At 43.8% G+C, this 17,774-nt stretch overlaps 1 protein-coding gene across 1 annotated transcript in view; it reads left to right on the top strand.

The window, feature by feature from the left end:
• Nucleotides 1-17,774, top strand: part of CPLX2 (complexin 2) — a 109,967-nt gene that overhangs the window by 75,859 nt on the left and 16,334 nt on the right. The window contains exon 2 of the mRNA XM_056860986.1: nt 12,597-12,711. Within this exon, the coding sequence (XP_056716964.1) occupies nt 12,681-12,711 (31 nt within the window). The 5' untranslated portion in view covers nt 12,597-12,680. The remainder of the gene's footprint in view (nt 1-12,596; nt 12,712-17,774) is intronic.

The following is a 17,774-nucleotide window of genomic DNA, read 5'->3' as shown; positions in this document are numbered from 1 at the left end:
CCTTTTTGTTTTCTTGTTCCTATGGACGGTATAGTCCTGTTTTTCCAACAAGGCCAGAAAGCATGTAATCCAACTGGCATCCAGTGTACAGTCTACAGCAGGGGGTTCCTAACATGGTGCCCATGGGTACCATGGTACCCAACAACACCTTTTCTAGTGCCCACCAAGTGTTTTTAGGAAGTGGTGGGCCAGGTAGGGCTTTTGCCCAGCAAGGCTTCTGATTGACTATTGGAGATTTCTGATTGACTACTGGAGATTTGCTTGGCCGTGCAGATTTTTTAAAATGTTACTTTGGCAGCAGCTGTCACCATCGCACAAGAATCTACACTGTGTAACTGATGTTAAGTTGTTTGCTATCATTTTGTGGTTGGCTCCATCCCCTGCAGCAGCCATTTTTCGGTAGCCATTTTGTTGCTGTGCCCACTATGTGTGTGTTAAGTGCCGGCAAGTCTCTTCCGACTCATGGCGACCCTATGAATCAATGTCCTCCGAAACGTCCTAACTTTAACAGCCTTGCTCAGGTCTTGCAAATTGAGGGCCGTGGCTTCCTCTATAGAGTCAATGTTGGGTCTTCCTCTTTTTCTGCTGCCTTCAACTTTTCCTAGTATGATTGTCTTTTCCAGTGACTCTTATCTTCTCATAATGTGACCAAAGTATGACAGCCTCAGTTTAGTCATTTTAGCTTCTAGGGTCAGTTCAGGCTTGACTTGATCTATAACCCACTGGTTTGTTTTTTCGGCAGTCCACGGTATCCATAGCACTCTCCTCCAATACCACTTTTCAAAGGAATCTACTTTCTTGCCCACTATGCTGTGCCAGAATTCCAAATATGCCTGCAGGCTCTAAAAGGCTGGGGACCCCTGGTCTGAAGGCAAATGATGCACAGGTTTGCTATAGTTAAGGCAGTCAGAAGCCCATCAGTGCCTGGACAGGAGGCCATGGGGGAGTCCTCTGTGCACCACCTCCATAACACCCATTATCCACTTGGGGACCCAATACCCATAACTGTTTGTATGCTGCCTTAAGTTCCCCAAAGTCCTATAAACGGGATATAAATGGAATACTTAGTCCTGTTTCTCTCTCTTTTATTTAATTCTGAGCAGTGCCAGCCAAGCTGATTTATGAAATCATTGCCCTTATTTTTCTTTGAAATGCTTGAAACTGCACAAAAGTTCTGTTTAATTCACAAGTCCACATTTTCAACACGTTGAATGTTAGCCCGATAAAAGTTAGCCCCTAAGGAGCCCTAGCGTGTTTTCAGCTAGCATTATTGATTTCTTTCTCTTAATTTCTGTGTCCTTTCCCCCCCCCCCCCTGATTCCCATGGCAGAAATGTGACTGGTTGTGGGGAGGGAAGGCTGTATCCAGCCAGATGGTCGGTAGGCTGGAGATGCGATCTCCCGGTTTTATCCCGCATTGGTGGGCAGTTGGAACGAATGAGCTCATAGCCCTTCTCCACCTCTAACGGCTGTGATTCTTCTGCTTATTATTATTGCTCGCATTTATCTTGCCTATTACTCAATGGGAATTTTCCAACAGGCCTCATTTTCCAAGCCTCATTTACCAAGAAGCAGACACACATTGCTCATGTTGTGCGTGCTGCACAGTGGAAAAACCATTCCACCTTTCAGATCTCCTCCCGCCTCTTTATATCAGAATTAATTCTTACAAAGAGGGTGATTTTCTCCCTGCCGAAGATGTGATCCTAAATGAAATTGAGCTGCTGTTGCCAAATTGCTTAATCCAGAATGAGTCTATTTATATTGCCAAAAAATATGCTCCAGGAATAATGATCTTGGCGACTACAGCTTGCTGACTGCTGTGTTAACTTTAAATACACGAGGTGATCTTTTTCCTGTGAGTTGCTTTATATGAACGGCATCCCTCTTGAACAGACTTCATCCTCACCAAAGAACAAAAACAGAGATCAAGGAGGGAGAGATGTGCATGGACTACAAATGGTTCCTCTGCAGTGGGTCCTGAAAGCCCCTTAAGGAGGTCAGAGCCTAGTGTTAAGCACAGATCAGCTAACTGCCTCTTGTCCTGCTAACAAGCCATTATCTGCCATGACCTGGACCACAGCCAGTGCTCTTTGCCTTGCCAAAATGAACTTAATTGTCAAGAAACAACAGCAGCTAATTTATACAAGACAGGACAAGATCAATCGATTAAAGACACCGCCTGATGATCTGGCAGCAAGAAAAATCACATGCGCATACCAAATTCCCAACATGACTGGAGGAGAGAGGTTCTTATTTTCTGCTTCAGAGTCATACTTGCACATAGTTAGAGATACTGATACCTTACCTCAGCACGCCCCGGCAATTACAGGCCTAGACAGATTTGAGTGGCTTGTTGGCATAGCGGCACCGAGATAGGGTAGTTACTGCAGCAACCCGTATCTGGCAGCGTGATAAGCTTGGGAATCTCCCAACACTTCCAGGCAAGTATCTGCTTTTACAGATGAGGGAAAATGTGACTGCCAAGTCAGTTTCTATCATCTGGCCAGTGTTTATTACAATGAAGCTGTGCAAGGTTTCCAATAATACCAGACTCTTAATCGTTCTGTCTGATGACGAGTGCAGTATAACTAAAAAATTCACATCCTTGTATGCCTAAGGTGGTCTAATAAAAAAAAAACATACTAGTCTATTTTGTATCAATTATTGATTTTTCTATTTTCCAGAGTCAACCAGGCACTGACAGTTAACTTAAAACCTGGTCAGTTCTAATGCTATTTTCTGTTCCCTTCTGGGAGCTTTAAATGAGACTACTAGTGCATTCTGTGAAATTTTGCTGCCCCCACATTCTGAAAGAAGATGTCTGATGTCTGTAATCTAGATTTAGCTTTTAACCTCCATTGGTTGTCCTGATCCAATCAACTATTAATCCACATGAAGAATATTAGTATATGTGTGTTAACTGCTGTCAAGTCGCTTCCGACTTATGGTGATGTTATGTTGTGTTGAGTTGTGCTGTGATATGTTGTGTTGTGTTGTGCTGTGCTGTGATATGTTATGTTATATTATGTTATGTTATGTTCGTACATATTTACACTTAATTCTTACTCTGTGGATTGAATGTGAGAAGTCATTCACTCTTTTCAGTGAATTCTGGGAACTGCAGTTCTGAGAAGGGGCTGATGGTTCTCTAACTAGTCATTCTTAGCCGGTCACCAAGATATACTTTCTAGTATTCTTTGAAGAAACCTAATATAGTTATATAAAATCAATATACAATAAGGGTACGAAAGTGCATCTGTCCAGCGTTGTCCATAGTAGTAATAACATACTAGGAAGGGCAGGTAGCCTGGATTTAGGAATTCCTAAATTGGTCGTCAGAGGGTTTCTGTGTGAATTAGGAGTAGGAAAGAGCAAGAGTCCAGTAGCAGCTTTTGTGACTCACAACTCACTTCTTCAGTGTGAATTAGGGTTTCTCTCTGTTTCAGTTGCCCATCTGAAAGAAACTTTGAGGCAAGTTTGTAGACTCCCAGTCACTGTCAGTTCTTAAAAACAAGCCGAGTAAAAGTTCTACAAAGAATAAGATATGTTTTCCCCTACCTGCCTCATAATGAGAAAGGGATTAGATAAAATGATTTCTTGGTTTTCAATACTACAATATCTGATATAAAACTGAAGACATTATTTGCAAAAAGGGTGAAATGTAATAAGAGGAAATGCACTATTAAAGGGGATGCTTATTAAATTTGCAGATAATACTAAATTGGGAGGGGTAGCAAATACGGTAGAAGACAGAGCCAAGATGCAGGATGATCTTGACAGGCTGGAGAAGTGGGCTAGAACTAATAAAATGCACTTCAACAAAGACAAATGTAAAGTTCTGCAGTTAGGTAGGAAAAATCAAATGCATAATTATAGGATGGGGGAGACTTGTTTGAGCAGTAGTGTGTGTGAAAAGGATCTTGGGGTCTTAGTAAACCAAACACTGTCAGCAGTGTGTTGTGGTAGCTAAAAAGGCAAATGTGGTCTTGGGCTGCATCAACAGAAGTATAGTGTCCAGATCACGTGAAGTGATGGTATCGCTTTACTCTGCTCTGGTTAGACCTCACCTAGAGTACTGTGTTCAGTTTTGGGCACCACAATTTAAGAAAGATGTAGACAAGCTGGAACGTGTCCAGAGGAGGGCAACAAAGATGGTGAGGGGTCTGGAGACCAAGTCCTATGAGGAAAGGTTGAAGGAGCTGGGTATGTTTAGCCTGCAGAGCACAAAACTGAGAGGTGATATGATAACCATCTTCAAGTACTTGAAGGGCTGTCATATAGAGGAGGGTGCATAGTTGTTTTCTGTTGCCCAAGAAGGTCGGACCAGAACCAACGGGTTAAAATTAAATCAAAAGAATTTATGTCTAGACATCAGGAAGAATTTTCTAACAGTTAGAGTGGTTCCTCAGTGGAACAGGCTTCCTCGGGAGGTGGTAAGCTCTCCTTCCCTGGAGGTTTTTAAGAAGAGGTTAAATGGCCATCTGTCAGCAATGCTGATTCTGTGAACTTAGGCAGATGATGAGAGGGAGGGCATCTTGGCCATCTTCTGGTCACTGGGGGTGTGGGGGGGGAGGTAGTTGTGAATTTCCTGCATTGTGCAGGGGGTTGGACTTGATGGCCCTGGTGGTCCCTTCCAACTCAATGATTCTGTGATTCTATGATTCACTAACAGTGCAATCCTGAGTGGGTGGTGGTTAGGGAGCGTCCAGGGATGGTGCAGCCGCCCCGCCTCCTGAGCAGCTTGCTGCCAGGCGCAGCAAATCAAAAATGCTATTTTGTAGAAAACCATGTGAAACTGCTCCATAGGGTTTCATGGGGCCACACCAGCAATTTTGCATGCACAATTTGGCACCTGCAAAAGGGGACATTCCTGGGGCGAAAGGGCTTAGGGAGCTTATTAAGTAAGCTCAGACCCAAGGAATGCCCGGGAACTCCCCATTCGCCACCGGCGCAAGCCCTTGCACAGTAGAAATGCTGCTGGCAAGGCTTGGAGCCAGCATAAGTGCCCTGGAGCCAGCATTAAGGGACCCTGCACTGGTGTTAGTGCCAGCTTAGCCAGCGCAAGATGCACTAACACTGGCATAGGGGGTCACACCAGCTCCTACCCTTTCGCCGCCGCCCCTTGTGGATTGCTTCCCAGCTGCAATTCTAAACACCCTTTTTACCGTAGATTTACTGGAATCTATTGATCATAGGGTCCACATAGGCAATACTTTTAGCACATATTCTGTCATATAAATTTTAACAATCATCACCTGAAATGTGTTAACATTTTCTTTATCACTTGGCAGAATGATACAGGCAATCAAGTTGCCCCAGTGACAGAGAGCTCTCCCTCAGGGAGGTTTGTTTGGTTGTATATATTCTCTTGTCCAAGTAAATGTGTGTTAAGGTTGGAGTGAAGGCATTTCTGAAGGCTTCCCCCATCCTGAACTGTTCTTGGGGACTTTCATGTTTAAATAATATGCAGTTTAAATACGGTAAGTATAAACTTAGTTTTGGTGACACATTTCACAGGTGCATTTCCAATAAACAGTATTAATTTTGTCGAAGGCTTTCACGGTCAGAGTTCATTGGTTCTTGTAGGTTATCCGGGCTGTGTAACAGTGGTCTTGGAATTTTCTTTCCTGACGTTTCGCCAGCAACTGTGGCAGGCATCTTCAGAGGAGTAACACTGAAGGACACTGAGAGACACTGTTGATGTTTTATATGAATTTTTAGTGTTCCTTTGGAGCCACTACCCCACAGAAATATTCTTGGAGTAAACCTGATCGTATGAACATTGCCTGATACTGAATTGTGTAGATGGGTTGAAACTGCAAGAGATCAGTCCCACTAATTTGACCAGCGAGGCATAAGTTAGATACCATTCCTTAGTTTACTAGAAATCAGAGGCAGGCAATAGATTTCTTTCTAATGTTCTGATCAAATGTTTCAAGATGTAGGAATGTACCCAAAAGTATAAGCAGTGGTGGAGGAGCTGTGGATTGCAGAAAAGCTTTCTAAGAGAAAAGTACACAGAAGTCTCTAAGTGTGCTTTCACAATGGTCTCTACTTCTGAGATGAACTCAGAGAACAAGACTGTACAGCAGGTCTCTGATCACTCAAGTTTTGTAGTAAATCACATAGCTGGGCAAAATTGCCAATAGCAGCACACACTTGGATACATAGGGCATTCGCAGGGTAAGAGACCTGAATTTGGAAGGACAGTATATGCACTCTGTAAAGAGAATAAGACTGCTTTGACAAAATTTGCTTAATTCATTCAAGGATATCATATTCATTTGCTTGCTGATTCTCTGGCATCTCTGGAGTGAACAGAAACGGGCTTCGTGGTGATAAAAATGATGTGTTTTTGTTATATATTTCCCTGATGATGGCAGAAAGGTGAGGTATATTTTTTGTAAATAAATAAATAATTTAAAAAAAATTAAATCTGGGCTTATTAAAGAAATTATAGACACTTTTTTGTGTGTGTGCCATCAAGTCACAGCCGACTTTATGGCAACCCGTAGTGCTTTCAAGGCAAGAGACATTCAGAGGTAGTTTGTCATTGCCTGCCACTGTGTTGCTACCCTGGACTTCCTTGGTGGTCTCTCATCCAGATACTTCTCTCATCCATTCTTCTTAAGGTAAAGGTAGTCTCCTGTGCAAGCACCGGGTCATTACTGACCCATGGGGTGACGTCACATCTTTATTCTTTTTCACACACAGGGATCTTTTAAGATGTCGTCTGCAGTTTTGCAAGTGTTTCTATTAAAAGAGTATACTGTAGACTGCCCTGACCTGGATGGCCCATGCTAGCCTGATCTCGTCAGATCGCAGAAGCTAAGCAGGGTCAGCCCTGGTTAGTATTTGGATGGGGGACCACCAAGGAATATCAGGGTTGCTGTGCAGAGGAAGGCACTGGCAAACCACCTCTGTTAGTCTCTTGCCATGAAAACCCCAAAAAGGGGTCGCCATAATTCGGCTGCAACTTGAAGGCACTTTACACACACACACACACATACTGTAGACTGTTTTAACTTCTGCTGCCAGACCCTGCCTTATGTTAAGGCCAGCCCTGGGTTTGAGTGTGACAATAAAGAGTTTTGCTTATAAGCGGTTTTCTTCTGCTATACAATATTAAGAGTTATTTAGTGCACAGTGAATCATGTCTTAAGCTCCAGGATTGAACTGCATGACAATTTTCAGAATGTATCCATCCTTAGTGTTCTGCAGTTGTAGGAATGCACCCCACTCACCAGTATTTTACACAGGTGAAAAGTATGCTGCTGTGCTTAAGAAAATACCAGCCAAAAGGAAGTTAGAGGAGACAGGGAACTGGATCTCTCTTCATTTCTTTTTTACTATCTGTTGTGCATGACTCATTGCCAGAATAGCCGAGTGAGCTTTGGCACACAGCCAGATTCCTTGTTCACATCCTATCATCTCAAGACACATCACATATTGGTGTTTGTTTCTAGGCGGCTCAGGCTCATATCCTCAAAGGTGTATTCCTAGAGTGAGCTGATCACTGGCAGTCTGTCTGGGAAACTGCTCTCCGAAGTATAAGGAAAGAAACACTTGCATCTGCATCTGCACTGGGAATCCTGCCACCCAATAACCAGGCCCAATAGATCAGCCACTTCGAGCTTCTCAGAGGAAGGGCCTGGTGTAATTAACGACTTAAAACACTAAGAGCACTTTCGCACATCCCGAATAATGCAATTTCAATCCACTTTTAAACCACTTTGCAGTTGAATTTTACAGTGTGGAATGGCAAAATCCACTTCCAAATAATTGTTAAAGTGGATTTAAAGTGAATTGAAAGTGCATTATTCAGCATGTATGAAAGCAGAGTAACAGTGCAGTCCAAAGCAGAGTTGTACCTTTCTAGGATTGCACTGTTGTACTTACCTCCATGATCATTAATCTGTAGGTTTCCACAATATCACCTGTTAAGGATGCAGCACACAAAGAATGCCAAGTTTCCTAGAGTTATATCCAGGCTATGTTTAAGCCTTTGTCTGGGATCTGATTTTATAACTTGATGTATCTCTTTCTAGAGCCGAGAAATGTCCCCTTTTCATTATCAGAGTAATGTTCCCAGCCTTCTCAGCTGAACCTTCCCCGGAGTGCAAACTACATAGGGAAGCAGTAGGCAGGGTGTTGATGGTGTTTATAAATGGAACAGCGTAAGAATGTTCTCTGAAGATGGAGGAAGGTGGCAGAGGGTTTACTTCTCAGAGCATTGGTCAGTGCTTGGTGACAGCAAGATTACTCAGATGATCAAGAGACTTGAAGGGGCTTTGCGTTACAAAGAGAAAAGGGAATAAAATGACAAGATTCTGAACATCATTAAAGATACACATTTAATTACTGTCCGTGGAACACTTGTGGCATGGAACTCTGCTTTCCAAGCTGCCTTTCCTTTATTGCCGCTTTCACAAGAGCTCTGTCAGGCAAGCCATGGTTATTCCCATTTCACAGATGAAGAATAGAAGATGCTGAGGGCCAGTGACTTGCCCAGGAACTTAAACCCGTGTCTGCTGTCATACTCTATATACCAGGCCAGCTGTCTCCTACCATCAGGAATAGGTAGAGGTTATACACGAGGCATAGGTGATGACTAAGACCCAAAGACATCACTGGATTCCATGCAGATCCCATGGTAAATCCAAGTTAGCACTGAACTATCAGCCGTGAAGTGTCTTACAATAAAGCAGGAGATTCGAGTTTAGCTGAGCTAGTCCTTTGCTGCAAAAGGGGGGGGGGAATCAATTTGAGTGTCTTGTGGCACCTTAAAGAGTAACAAATGTATTGTGACATGAGTTTCATAAGCAAGCACCTAGCTCATTTCACATAGGCTATGACAGCTGCTAACCTATTGTGAAGGTTCAGCGTAAATGTACCCCAGAGCCCTAAAGAATAGATTGCACCTGTCTGTGAGGGACATTCAAGGGATTGGAGCTTCTTTTTGTAGACTGACACTTCTTTAAATCCAAACTGAATACAGCAGTGTGTGGGAGGAACGGCAGCACAGTGGTAGACTACTTGCTCTGCAGGCAGAGGGTCCCAGGGTCTGCAACTTCTCTCCATAAAGGGTCTTGTGCCCCCTTCAAAAGGCACTGGTGTTGGGGTATAGCAGGAGAAGGGCATAGTAGACATTTGAATTATTTCCAGTTGGGGCAGAAAGAGTCGACTGATGCTCCTTCCGCAGCAGGTATGTCCCACCACTGGCATCCCCACCATTTCTTTTTCAAGGGAAGATGGAGGAAACAAAGAGGAAGAGGAGGGTGACTTGATGTGGAGCAGGACTGAGCTCTTTTACATTTATCCCTTGCCGCGAGAAAGGAATTTCAGCAGGGACTTCCTCCATGACAAATGACACCTGCCAAAATCCCTTCTTTTCAAGGTCACTGGAGAAAGAGGAGGGGGAGACACATACAGTAAAGCAATCAATAATGAGTCCTATGTTGCAGCTTTGCTTCTGTCTCCTTCACAAAGCAGTGGCCTTGAATTTCCAAGCAACCCTATTACCCCTGCCTTTTGGCTCCAGAATGCCTCAGGGTGTCCAGTAGGGATTGTTCTTCTGTAGTGGTAGGACTGCAGGAGGGTTCTCTCTTCAGCAGGATGCAAGGGAGAGTTTGCTCTCAGGCATTCACAGGACTTCCACTTGGGTGATATTGTCCTATGTTCAGATGTTTTTACAGTGGAGATCAATGATGGTAAATGTGCATGTATAAGATACTGACAGCAGATTTAGTGGTGGTGCAGGAGAACTTCTTGTGGAATGTGTTCGAGCAAGGTGGGGGAAGGAAACATTAAAAAAAAAAAACCAGAGGTACTGTCTGTCCCTGAAGGAAGCCCTTTTCCTCAGTTCAGCATGTATGATGTATGAGGTTGGGCTGAACGTATTCAGTAATGACGAAAACGCATTCTGTGCATGTCCAGATGCCCATGTCTGTATTATGAAAATATATTACTTTATAGCTGTTTCTTTGAAGAAGGGTCATGGCTGTAGTTGGTGACAAAAAAATCAAAGTGCTGGTTTTGACCTCTGACAGCCCATTCCTGACCCGAAAGCACGAAAGTCCTTTAGAGGCCAGGAAGGGGCTGTGTCTGCATTCGTATCCCCTGTGCCAGCGCCCGTTTCACTTATGCCATCCAGGGTGGCATGGATACTGGCGGGGGGATCCGGGCACCATTCTCCTGGTGCTGCCACAGAAGCACCACCCAGGGACGCCGGCTGGGCCTCCCACCTGCATCCCATCGGCGTTGCAGGGGCGTTGCAGGGGCGTGCCGGAAGCAGAGCTGCCAGTAGGCAGCTTCCTGACCACTTTCGCCCCGGTACACCGACAGAAGGCTTTTTAAAGCCTTTCAGCAGCCAGGGTCACCAAACCTCAATGAGGGGCCATGGCAGTTTTCTATTCAGCCTGCTGGGTTTTCTTGCTAACAGAAGGATTTTTAAGTGTAAATGGGAACATGAGCAAAGCGGCAGCGTATTGTCATCTGCTTAAGTCTGTAATAGAAATACATTAAAATTGCCTTTATTTCGTTCTCCAGCTAGTAAATTTACATAGGCAGCTATTTTAAAAAACTACTCTGTAGGCGGAATATTTCAAATTGCAACTATATTAAGAACTGCATTAGGCAAAGCCTTCTAACTAAATGAAGTCCAAGCAGTTGAACCCAGGATGTCGTACTGGAAGGTTTTTAGTAAAAGATTGGACAAAGCCAAAGTGGACATGATGGGCAGAGAAGGGAGGAGATCCACATGCATTTATTCATATATCCTACCATTCATTTGTAAATTGTATTTTTTTTTAAACTGCAGATGGAGCATGCAGGTGAGCAGAGCTAAACCTTGCCCTGTCCTCCATCTTACACTGTTCTTCTTGTTTTAAAAGCCTGGCTCCTTTCCAATATTGGAGTCAGAATGGGAGAAGGAAATACTTCAAACAACGAAGTACAGAGAAGTAAGAAAGGGGGGAAGGCAGGTTTTAGCAGGTCTTTTGGTCCCCTGAATAGAAGCATGGAATCTTCCATCCTTGTCAGGCTGAGTTTTTTTCACAGTATTTTTCCTAAAATGCTACTAAATTTTCACAAAATATACTCCCTCCAATAAATCGAAACACAGGGTATCTAAAAGAAGTGTGCCAAGAATGGGGTCAAGATCAGGTTATTAATAATTATTTACATATTTTAAACTTATTATGTAAAAGTTTTTATTGTTGGTCTTGGACTGTATTAAACTAAATCTCCTACTTATTTTAAACGTCTGCATCAACTTTCCATTCCAGGCCTCTGAGGCAGCTCACAAAGTTAAGAACTTTAAAACCACAACACTTAAAACAATACTTATAGTAAACTCAACAGCATTTATAGTAATGAACTCATATTCAACAAACACAGCCTTAATCTGATGCCTAAATAACAATAACACATAGCTGAGGGGCCACCCTTTGAGAAGGCTGTATCCCCACTAGCCATGATCTACTTGGCCTGGTTTTGGGAGGGGAGGTTATTCGTCAGTTTGTTTGAATGTTTTTTAAAAAACTGAGCTCCACACTTCTGAGGCAACTAACAAAAACAACTTGTTAATAACATAATATGTTTTAAAAATAAAAATAAAGTTATAAAGTTAACCATGAAATATACAACAAAAAACCCAGCAATGCCAAGACAATCTAACCCGGGGTGTCAATCATGAGGCCCACAGGCCAGATCCGGCCCCTTGAGAGCTCTTATCCAGTCCAAGGCAGCCAACCCCTCCAGTCCTGATCTGGGCTGGCCCTACCAAGTGACATTTGTGTCATATCCGGCCCTCGTAACAAATGAGTTTAGCACCCCTGATCTAGCCTATCTGTTGTGGGGGGTGCAATCAACCAAAGGCCTAACTGAACGTTCTTTTCTAGCTTCTGGCTGAAACTGGCTGCAAGGAGGGCATTCCACAGCTGGGGTTGCTGCTATCATGGCCCCATCTCCTGTGGCCACCCATCTTACTTCAGAATAAGAAAACACATTGAGCAGAGCTTTCAAGTCAGAAAACAAATGGTATGAGGGGAAGCAGGAGGGCTATCAACTAGCCTGGGATAAAATGTCCTGGCACTTTAATAGAGGCTTAATGGGATATTATTTGCCTCCATGCCATGAACAGCTTTGGTTTCCCATTTCCACACATTAAGCCTTTGCTAAAAAGACAGGTCACTGTTCTCCATTATTGTTGGCTACCCTAGCAAGTGATCTTTGATAGGCCCATGAGGAACAAGATTTTAACTTCTAAAAAAATTAGCAGTTATCATGAACACCTCCATGCAGCCCAAACGTTTTCTGAGTCTCCACATAATTGTAAATCCCCGCGCAGTTAGGATGGACAAGAATTGCAAGGTGTATAGCAAATGAAGGTGGGGATACCAGAATTCTCTGGGTAAGGTTCAGCAAAATCACTCTATGTGTGGATTTTCTTTCCCACCCATTTACTACATGATTTTCCACAAATGACATGACAAACTATACCTTTGGATGTATCCTATTTTCAGTAGCAGGGTCCTGGATCAGATTATTTTGCTGTTCCCTCTTGCTCATCTGGCCTCCCTTTCTTCCATCCAGGTAGCGCCTGACCCAAAGACTCCCACCAGCAACACTGGATGAGAATTCTGCCATCGCCTAGAACTCAGTAACTCAGTTGGCAGTATGGATTTTGTGATGAAGCAGGCCCTAGGGGGTAAGTCTTGTCTTTCCATTAATACCATTCTCTTTTGACCTTCTGCCATCCCTCCCATCATGCTCCAATCTCGGATTTAGGATTGCCAAGCTCCCAGTAGGGCCTGGGGTTCTCCCAGAATTACAACTGATCTCCAGACTACAGAGTTCAGTTCCTCTGGAGGAAATGGTCACTTCAGGGGGCAGAGTCTAGGGGAAATTGAATCAACTCCAGAACTTCTGCCCTCCCCAGAAACTGTCAACCAAATCCCCAGGAATCTCCTAAGCCAGAATTGGCAACAACAACAAAAATTAGAGAGTTGAAGGTGGTTTGAAAGAGGGGTCACTACATATGGTGTAGATATATGCTCGTTTCTCTTCTATGTCCAGTTAACAGGTTTTGCAGGTCTGCATATTGTTTCAAAACTCTGTTTGATCCTAGGAGACAGTGATCCCAAAGCAAGTTGCGTAGACATTGTGGAAAGCTGCTACCAGCTCTCTCCAAACATATTGTCTGTCACCCACTGCTAGTAAGCAGCCATCACCCAGGGCTTGCTCCCTGTCACTGACATGGGGACCCTAAAGCCAGATACTAGTTTCTGTGTAGGGTTGCCAGCCTCCAGGTAGTAGCTGGAGATCTCCTGCTATTACAACTGATCTCCAGCCGACAGAGATCAGTTTGCCAGGAGAAAATGGCCATTTTGGCAATTGGAGTCTATGGCATTGAAGTCCCTCCCATCCCCAAACCCTGCCCTCCTCAGGCTCCACCCCCAAAATCTCCAGGTATTTCCCAACCTGGAGCTGGCAACCCTATTTCTGTGTAAATAGCCCAGCGCAGAAATCATTTGTGTTGCCATGAGTCAGAAGCGACTTGATGGCACTTAACACACACACAGAGAGATCATTTAGTGGATTTATTAGCCCCCCAGATAAGCAAAACATTCTGGGAGAGGTCAAGGCTTTCAAGTGGTCTTTTAGCCTTTAAGTACTAAAGTAGTAATGCCAAAAGACTAGTGCAGAGGAAGGTTCTCCTACCCCTCACCATTCATTAGAATCTGACATTTGATCACTCAGATATGTTGCCTATGTTAACAGAGGCTTGAGTCTAGTTATTTTTAAAAAACTTTACTTTGGTTCTTTATAAAGCAATGAAATAATAGGCAGCCAAATTACTATATTCAGTTGTTCCAATCCGGTTCACCAATGTTACCGCCAAATGGTGCTTTTGGTTTGTCAACAGTGGAAGTTTCCTGCCTAGTCATTAGTGTTAATATCTGTGCCCAGTCTCCCAAGTTTCAGTAATTTCTTTTACCATTTTCTACTGTAAATTCCTGCTAAATCTGGGTGGCTAGAAGGAACAATTCAGGTATAGTGAATCTTATCACAGGGCTTGGGTGAGATTAGATGTCCACAAAGATCTCTTTTTGCCCTATGATTCATTTTCTGTAGACACTAAATTAGGGGAGGTAGAAATAAATGTTTGCACAGCGATCAACCTGTCAAAGTTTTCTTGGGAAGGAGAGACTACAGTTTCCACTGTACATTCCCAAATAGATGACATTCACAGAAGTCTTGCCTTAAAGATCAAGAAACGTTGCTAACGAATATTTAGAAGCTGGGAGGCTGCCAGCAGTCCTTGTTAAAAGAGCAGTTTCTGTGTGCTTGCTATTCCCGTTGCTACCTCTTATCCTTCACACTTCTGCTGTCAGAGCATACCTGTTCTCCATCCTCATCCACTATACCCATGCATTAAAAAAATCTCCTCCAGACATCCCATGCCAGTAAGAAAAATAGTCATTCAGCTTGCAGTCCAAATATCTGCCTCCTTTGGCCTGTGTGTCTCTAATCCCTAACCTGTCCTGTAGCCAGAACAATTTCCTCTGTATTCCAAAAGACTTCCATGCCACTGAAGGTTGCCAACAGCCTGGAGGCAAAACCCAAATCTGTGTATTCACTCCTGGACTCCTCCCAGTCATGCTTTAGTGCTTCTTCCAGAGAAGACTCCCATGTTCCCTTTATTCTCTCTGTTGGTGTGTTCTGTATATGGTGGTGGAAGCCTGACATCCAGGGCCATTGCTGTATCAGCCCATACCATTTCTCTGTCTCTCTCTGTCATATGGGTGGCAGTAGCACACTGCTCCATGACTGGTAGGTTATGGCATGGTTGATATGGACCCCAGTGCAATTCCTGGGCTTTCTGGGCTTTATCAGGGGCATTTTTTCATATATTAAATCTCTGTAGAGTGGGCAAAGGATCCCACTTAGCAGCACTGTTGCCATGCTGGCATTGGCAGTGTGCCAGCATCTGGATCTTGGGATTGGGCTGCTAATGAGAGATCTCTGGTCATCTAACCTAGTTTGACACTTAGTGAACTTTCACAGAACCAGGAGAAAAACTCCTACCTGCCCTTACATCCAGACTAGAGGGAGCACTGTCAGACTGCCATATTCCTGATTATCTGGGCTATTTTATATTCCTGGAAACTACTTTTTATCCAGGTTAGATTCAATGTTGCCAAGGAGTATGTGACCTTTGTGGCCCTTTTGTAGTGTATACGTTATTTAAAATTGCAAAAATGGTAACTGCCAACTTTAAACCTATAGATAGTGGCAGGCAGAACAAAGTAAGAAAAATAAGGAGGATGTAACTAGCCCCATTCACAGACCATAGTGACCATGTCCATTTCATGGAACTTTCTTCCAAACACATTTTTTGTGTGTGTTAGAGCAATATGTTGGAACTAACAAAGTTGCTATGGTAGAACTTTCAGTGTGTTGAAGAAATGTGTTTGGAGCAGGCAATGCAGCAGATAAATGCCTCAGATATACTTCTTAGGCTTTGCCATGAGAATGCTGGGACGCATGCCTGCCAGAGAGCCATTCCCTTAGCTTGAGTCCCTTCCTAATTCTGAGCTTCTTTTTTATTATTTTACAGAACGTAGTTCAGGGCTGGGCTCCAATGACCACTGACCTATGTTAATTGGGAGAGGTAGCAAATATGGTAGAAGACAGAGCCAAAATACAGGATGATCTTGACAGGCTGGAGAAGTGGGCTAGAACTAATAAAATGCACTTCAACAAAGACAAATATAAAGTTCTGCATTTAGGTAGGAATAATCAAATGCACAATTATAGGATGGGGGAGACTTGTCTGAGTAGTAGTGTGTGTGAAAAGGATCTTGGGGTCTTAGTAGACCAAACACTGAACATGAGTCAGCAGTGTGATGCGGTAGCTAAAAAGGCAAATGTGGTCTTGGGCTGCATCAACAGAAGTATAGTGTCCAGATCACGTGAAGTGATGGTATCGCTTTACTCTGCTCTGGTTAGACCTCACCTAGAGTACTGTGTTCAGTTTTGGGCACCACAATTTAAGAAAGATGTAGACAAGCTGGAACGTGTCCAGAGGAGGGCAACAAAGATGGTGAGGGGTCTGGAGACCGTCCTATGAGGAAAGGTTGAAGGAGCTGGGTATGTTTAGCCTGCAGAGCACAAGACTGAGAGGTGATATGATAACCATCTTCAAGTACTTGAAGGGCTGTCATATAGAGGAGGGTGCAGAATTGTTTTCTGTTGCCCAAGAAGGTCGGACCAGAACCAATGGGTTGAAATTAAATCAAAAGAATGTCCATCTAGACATTAGGAAGAATTTCCTAACAGTTAGAGTGGTTCCTCAGTGGAACAGGCTTCCTCGGGAGGTGGTAAGCTCTCCTTCCCTGGAGGTTTTTAAGAAGAGGTTAGATGGCCATCTGTCAGCAATGCTGATTCTGTGACCTTAGGCAGATGATGAGAGGGAGGGCATCTTGGCCATCTTCTGGTCACTGGGGGTGTGGGGGGAGGTAGTTGTGAATTTCCTGCATTGTGCAGGAGATTGGACTTGATGGCCCTGGTGGTCCCTTCCAACTCTATGATTCTATGAATTGCTGAGCTAATTCATACATTATAAAGACCAAGTGGTGGGACGCATAAGCATCTTCCAAGACAGCCCTGATGTTCCAATTTCATTTCCCTTTTTTTATCAGTTTTTCCCCCTCATTTCCACACAGCTTTGTTATGAATCCCTTGCTGTCCTGGTTTTTCTGAATTTTCCCTGCTCTTTCTGAATAGGATTGCCAGGTTCCTCTTTGCCACTGGTGGGAGGTTTTTGGGGCAGAGCCTGAGGAGGGTGGAGTTTGGGAAGGGGAGGGGCTTCAATGCCATAGAGTCCAATTTCCAAAGCGGCCATTTTCTCCAGGCGAACTTATCTCTATCGGCTGGAGATCAGTTGTAATAGCTACTACCTGGAGGTTGGCAACCCTATTTCTGAAATCTCTTTTCTCTCAATCTTTTCTTTTTCTGAAACAGCTTCATTTTGGGGGTTTGGCAGTCTGAAATGCCTGTGCCATTTCACAATGCTCCACCCACCTTGTCATTTTTGCCGGGGTGAGCAGTGATGAAAAAAAAAAAACATGCCAGCATTTCAGCGATCCAGCGTTAGACTACACACACACTGAACAATCCTCATTGCTAGTCAGAAGGCCTGAAACAATCAGCCAATCATTGCCTTACTACCTCATGGTATATTCCCTAGATCGCATCTGAGCACCGCAGCTAGGCGCCACTTTCAAATTCTGTGTGCAGTACGAGTGGGTGAGCCGAGGCAGCAGCAAGAAAGCTGGCAGTAAGACAAGCCCCTTGTGGGTGGGTGAGCCAAAGTGGAGTGAGGGAGCTGGCAGCCCGAAAAGCCTCAGGCAGACAGCCAAACTGAGACTGCAGCTTCAACATCTGTTGGCCAAAAGAGGTGCCTGTAGGGTGTACGATTTCCCTTCCACCACAGACACTTTCTGTGAACAAAATCCATGCACAGTAATCATGAATGCAGCATAAACACAGCAAAATTCTTTATTGATGAACAGAACAGGGCCAGTATAAGGGTGCTCTGAAGAATCTCAACAATAACCTTCCAAAGCAGTATTGCCTTAGCCCCTCAATCGGCCTTAATCATAGCTGTACTGAATTCTTTAGCTACTGTCTGTAATTCAAAAAGGGAAGGAAGGGGAGCACAGCCAGTCAAAACAACCAGTCTAATGTACAAATTAAGCAGCTAAC

This window comes from Euleptes europaea, chromosome 1 (assembly GCF_029931775.1).
Source record: "Euleptes europaea isolate rEulEur1 chromosome 1, rEulEur1.hap1, whole genome shotgun sequence".
Lineage (NCBI taxonomy): Eukaryota > Metazoa > Chordata > Lepidosauria > Squamata > Sphaerodactylidae > Euleptes > Euleptes europaea.
Note: the sequence above shows the minus strand (reverse complement) of the source record. Positions and strands in the feature narration are given on the sequence as shown.